General features: G+C 41.8%; 1 protein-coding gene across 3 annotated transcripts in view; it reads right to left on the bottom strand.

Annotated features, from left to right (window-relative positions):
• The window catches only part of LOC109470516 (E3 ubiquitin-protein ligase UBR4-like), a 35,325-nt gene that overhangs the window by 24,988 nt on the left and 5,248 nt on the right, over window positions 1-5,089 (bottom strand). For all 3 annotated transcript variants that reach the window (XM_019769479.1, XM_019769477.1, XM_019769478.1), the window contains exon 6: window positions 869-1,091. In XM_019769479.1, coding sequence (XP_019625038.1) covers window positions 869-1,091 — 223 coding nt within the window. The remainder of the gene's footprint in view (window positions 1-868; window positions 1,092-5,089) is intronic.

Here is a 5,089-nt window from a genome sequence, read left to right as displayed (position 1 = left end):
AATTTATAGTAATTAGAATTAATATTAATATAGAATTAGTATTCTTTTCCGATCAGCTGGCTTTGGTTCACAGTGTAAACAGAAGACAAAGTCACAACAAAAATTGTATTTTAACGCCCATGGGACATGAGATATAACATAGTCTACCAGCAACAACATATCCTTTGCACTGTCATACTAGCGAGATTGATCAATGTGTTACCAATTAAAATTTACATGGGGACCATAGAATCCATGCCCAAATGGGAAGAAATATTGTTACGAAGTTTAACTCTTTAAGCCACCACAAAAAGACTTAGACTTTGTAACTATGGATTCTATCAACGCAGATGAGCTTTCATTCAAATATAGGAAGGTCCTGGGTTCGAGTCCTGACGTGCCACCGATCTTGTGCCCTTGGGAAAGACAGTTTACACGACTTTCCTCACTTCGCTCAGGTAAAAATGAGTATTGTATTGTCCCCTGTGTTGGTGGCGGCATTAATATATGTTGAAAAAACTTGAGTGTGCCGTCACCACGTCTTGTGATTACATGTTGGAATATTAAAAAATATGGGAAGAAATATTCTTCGACTAGAAAAGCAAAATTTGCAAAGCAAATGCATAATGTTTACCTGCGGATATGGTCAGCCCTGTTAATTCTTACTTAAACACATTCACATACATGTATATGGTGACAGGAGTATAAATGCCTGCTATGAAATTGCAACATCATGTAACCCAACACTAGTTACTATGGTGACGGACGTCAACAAAAGAGGCCATTGGCCAGGTCAGAGGTTAGTGTTTGGAACAGAAGAATTAATGGAGCAAAAACAATTATTATTATGTTTTCCTTCGGTAAACATAAAAAATCTGGACCCACGCACCTCTGTCTGAGGGCTGCAGCGTCCCGACCACTGGTGGGCAGAAGTTGTAACTGTCCTGACAGCAGCTGACTGTGATGATCCATGAACCGTTGCAGCTGAGGCAGCCGGCAGCACATCTGCAGAAGTGTGTCGGTGGCTCCCAGCTCACTCAGGCTGGAGATGTTAGCAGACATCCAATACTTGGCCAGGTTACTACCAGCTGTGGCAGACCCAGAGGCTTCGGCTGATAGGTACACAGGATACATGAAAATTACATCAGACTTAAAGTCCTAAAGAGCTGCTACACTACGCTGAACCATATACATGTAAAATAATGTACAGTACTACCCTGCATACAATTCTTACATGACATGTGCTACTTAGTTGATGAATGACTGATAAATGCCTTTCCACAGGTAAAGCCTTGGTCACAACCCGCCGTACGTGCTTCTGCGTGCTGTCTACGTGCAAAAACGTGGGCAAACGCAGGGCATTCGTGCATGGTGAGTACCACCTCCGTACGGAATCCTACGGATTTGGGAGCACGCAGACACGCCATAGAACTTTAAGCTCATGTAAAACTTTTTCTGCGTGCGGTCTACGGATTCACCAACCGTGCGTGCGAGTACGGGCGACACGCGTGCCCCGTGTGTACCGTACGTAAGAAGCACGTGTGAGTACGACCTCCTTACGGTAAAGTTGCAATCGCACAGAGATCGTACGCTGTAAGCACGTACAACTCACTTACCACTTGTGCAACGTACGATGCACGCAACCGCTCACGACCAGACGTGGCATGCAGACTACACTCTTACACCTTGCGCAACCGTGCAAGTGACGTGGGTCGACGCCACTCCTTCCCCACATTTTCAGAAAAAACGTAGCAGACGTAGCCTCCCAAAAAACGGACTGTACATGTATGTAGACAGCAGGGCTCGAAATTAAAAGTGGTCCAATGGGTACTGACCACTAAAATTTAGGCTAGGACAACTAAATAGACACTTTGGGAAATTTTTGGGACAATTGAAAAATAATCAACATCAGAATGTCAGCCCTTCTTTCATTTATCAGGCACACGTCCCAGCTTTTGGAAAAAGTTCCCTGTCTACACTGCAATTATAGTGCGCTTGGGAGTGAACATAAGCAAAATAAAGTTGTCTTCAACTTGTTGTCATACAAACTTCCCAAAAACAGGTTGGGACAGTTCCTCATCACTTCAGGACCATTGAAATCTATATTTTGGGACAGTGTTGAGACAATAGGAAGAAAAGTTCATTTCGAGGCCTGAGACATACCTTCTCCTTGGTCCATGGCTCCGTCTTCTGTCTGACACTCAGGAGGGAGGCTGGACACAGTCAGCTCCTCCAGCAGGTCTCCTGATGGGACAACCTCGGCTTTCTCTGTATCAGCCTGGGACGGCCGGTCTGGCATGGGGGAAAAATGATTTAATCAAAAGTTATAGGGCCTATTTTCAGATGAGATGAGTCTACAGTCCAGGCCGATGCTTGTGCATTCACCAATGATATTTCTCAGAAATGTACAGAATAGTAATTGTGAACAATTTACAAGAGGCTGGTATTCTTTAAAAGGCTGAGTACCTTCACCAATAAGGTTCAGTTTTCAGGGTCATTCACTTGTGTGTGTGTGTGTCTGTCTGTTTGTTTGTCTTATTTTCATGATGAGAAACATTCATGTACAATATGTCAGTCATAAAGGTTAACATTACAGTCAATCCTGTACTAGCGGTCACCTTTGTATAGTGGTCACTCGGCCATAGCGGTCAGTTTTTGCCGGTCCCTTGAATTTTTCCCATTGACGTAAGCATTAAGAATCGTGTCTATAGCGGTCACTGTTCAACGCGGTCAGCGGTCACCCCATTCCGGTCCCGCCGCCATGTCAACACCGCCGATAGCGGTCGCGGCTGGCCGTAACCCGCTAAGCACCACGGCCGTAACACCACCCCACCTCAGGCTACGATCGTTATGAGCCTTGTGATAATTTTCCGATCGCTACATTACTAAAATGTGAACTGAAAATTAAACTCCATATGTGTATGAAATAAAGGAAAACTGGCTTTTGACACAAAGTTTCTGCGGTCGCGGGTGTCTTTGATATCTGCGTTTTCCCCAACACCAGTGCCGTGCGTGCCGCATGGAGCTTTCAATGGACTCGGCCGCTCGGCGAAGATTACGGCAATTATCTTTACAAAAAAACTTAAGAATATCCATATTTGGTTTCTCCATTCCTTGAAATGCGTAGATATGTGCATAGCTTCCGTTTTTCATGGGCATAATTCAAGAAATTTGGCTCGAAAATGCGCTTCGTATTTTTCCAAGATGGCGCATGTATGCTGCAGAGGGAGGTCAATTGGGGTCATCGGAAGACTCCACTGTTATGGAGGTAGATACACTGAGTTTTATTTAACTTCATTAGCGTCAAATGATGTAATTACATTATGAAAACATTTGAAATACATTACTACAAGTAATTTTAGATGTAAATTTAACACTGTAGTGGATATTTTAGAAAAGATATAAGTCTGAAAGGAGAAAATTTTCTGTTGACTACCACATTGGCATAATGGTAGAGGCAGACAACCCACGCGGGGAGAAACCCAAGCCGTAAACAAAGGAGAGTTTTCGCTAAGTTTTCATGTTCAAAAACGACCAAAAACGGAAAGTAACTGGCAACTGACGAACAATTATTTTGCTGTTAACTAAATAGACAGCATCTTGGTACAAAATAACTTATTTACGTGGTTGGAATTCGCTGTGGCGTATGTCGGTCGCACGAAGCAAGTGTTCACCAAAGAACAAAAACATGGCGATGTTGTTCTCTTCCACTTTTCGACTAACAACAACAACAACTACTAGTAACGTGGCGATTGCGGAGAAATGATGGCGAAAGCAGAAAGACGGACGCCGAACTTATTCCAAAAGGTGGAAGTGATCCGACTGGCAGAGAGAGTGAGCTTGAAGAAATCGTCGAAAGCTGAGCTTAGATTAAATGATTTTGCAGTCGATAGAAATTTGTTTGGAGTTGAAAGTTTGTTGCTTGATTTGCTTCCTTTTCTTTAGCCACATGTAGTACTAGTATGTACACAAGAACAGTACTGTAAATGACAACCAGTGATTTTGTATGTTTTAATGTAAATGGTTTCATTGTCCCAGAATAGATGAACTGAATATGTTGAGTGTATGTATCTTTGATGTCAAGTTAATGTTTCCATGCAATATTTCTGTATTTCTTTTTTTTTCAAGCAAGTACAAAATAAAGTACAACTTAAGCAAAAGAACAACAAATTATTGAACTAAGACATGTACATATAAAAGGGGTTTACCTTTGCAAATGTATGTATTCATATGTTTCAGAATAAAGACATCACTGTTGGTACTCAAAGCATGTGTCCCTTTTTTTTTGGGGGGGGGGGGTCAACGTAACCGGCTGTTTCTCTATAGTGGTCACCTGGCCATAGTGGTCAAATTTGGCCAGTCCCTTGAGTGACCACTATAGGCAGGTTTGACTGTATTTGGCAAGGTATGATGAGGTCATGGAACTCTTGTTGTTTCGTAAGTAAGCAAAAACAATAGCAGAATAGTGACATCCAACACAAATTTGCCAATTTCACAAAGATTTCGCCAGTTATTAGATTATTAAAAATCATAGCTGCCACACCCTTGAAAATAACATGGTCATCATAGGCAACTTTCAGTTACTGGTGGAACCAACTGGAGCTGGTTGTCTTCACAGAAGACATGTGGTCGTCTTGACACTGTGTTTAATCATCTGATTCATGTCCATGGGGGGAAAATTGGAGCCCGACAAGTTAGTAGTTGTCATAGGCCGAAGATCGACTTGTGGAGGGGTTTTTCTTCTTTTCCCCTATACTGTGTACATATATAAGGTGGGAAATATACTGTATATACAGGTGCAATGACCCAATGGGTAGAGTGTTTAGGGCAAGCGACAGGGCAAAAAAGAATAAAAATAAAAACAGGTTTAGGCATCCTATTATAGCCTAAATGGTACGATAGGAGCCATGAAGTCAAGACAAAATGCTGGGATGATATTCAAACAATGAATTTTGAACTTTTAATCAAACCACTGCATTAATAGATGGAAAAACTGTAACAAATAGGAAGAAAACAATGGACTTTCCTTCAACTGTCGGGGGCAAAATATCAGCATTCTTGAGTTGATTCAGAGCCAGAATCTTTTTTTTTTTTTCTTTTTTTTTTTTTT

The sequence above is a fragment of the Branchiostoma belcheri genome, unplaced genomic scaffold, assembly GCF_001625305.1.
Source record: "Branchiostoma belcheri isolate BF01 breed outbred unplaced genomic scaffold, Haploidv18h27 scaffold228, whole genome shotgun sequence".
Classification (NCBI taxonomy): Eukaryota; Metazoa; Chordata; class Leptocardii; order Amphioxiformes; family Branchiostomatidae; genus Branchiostoma; species Branchiostoma belcheri.
The sequence above is the reverse complement of the archived record's forward strand: the minus strand, read 5'-3'. Positions and strand labels throughout refer to the sequence as shown.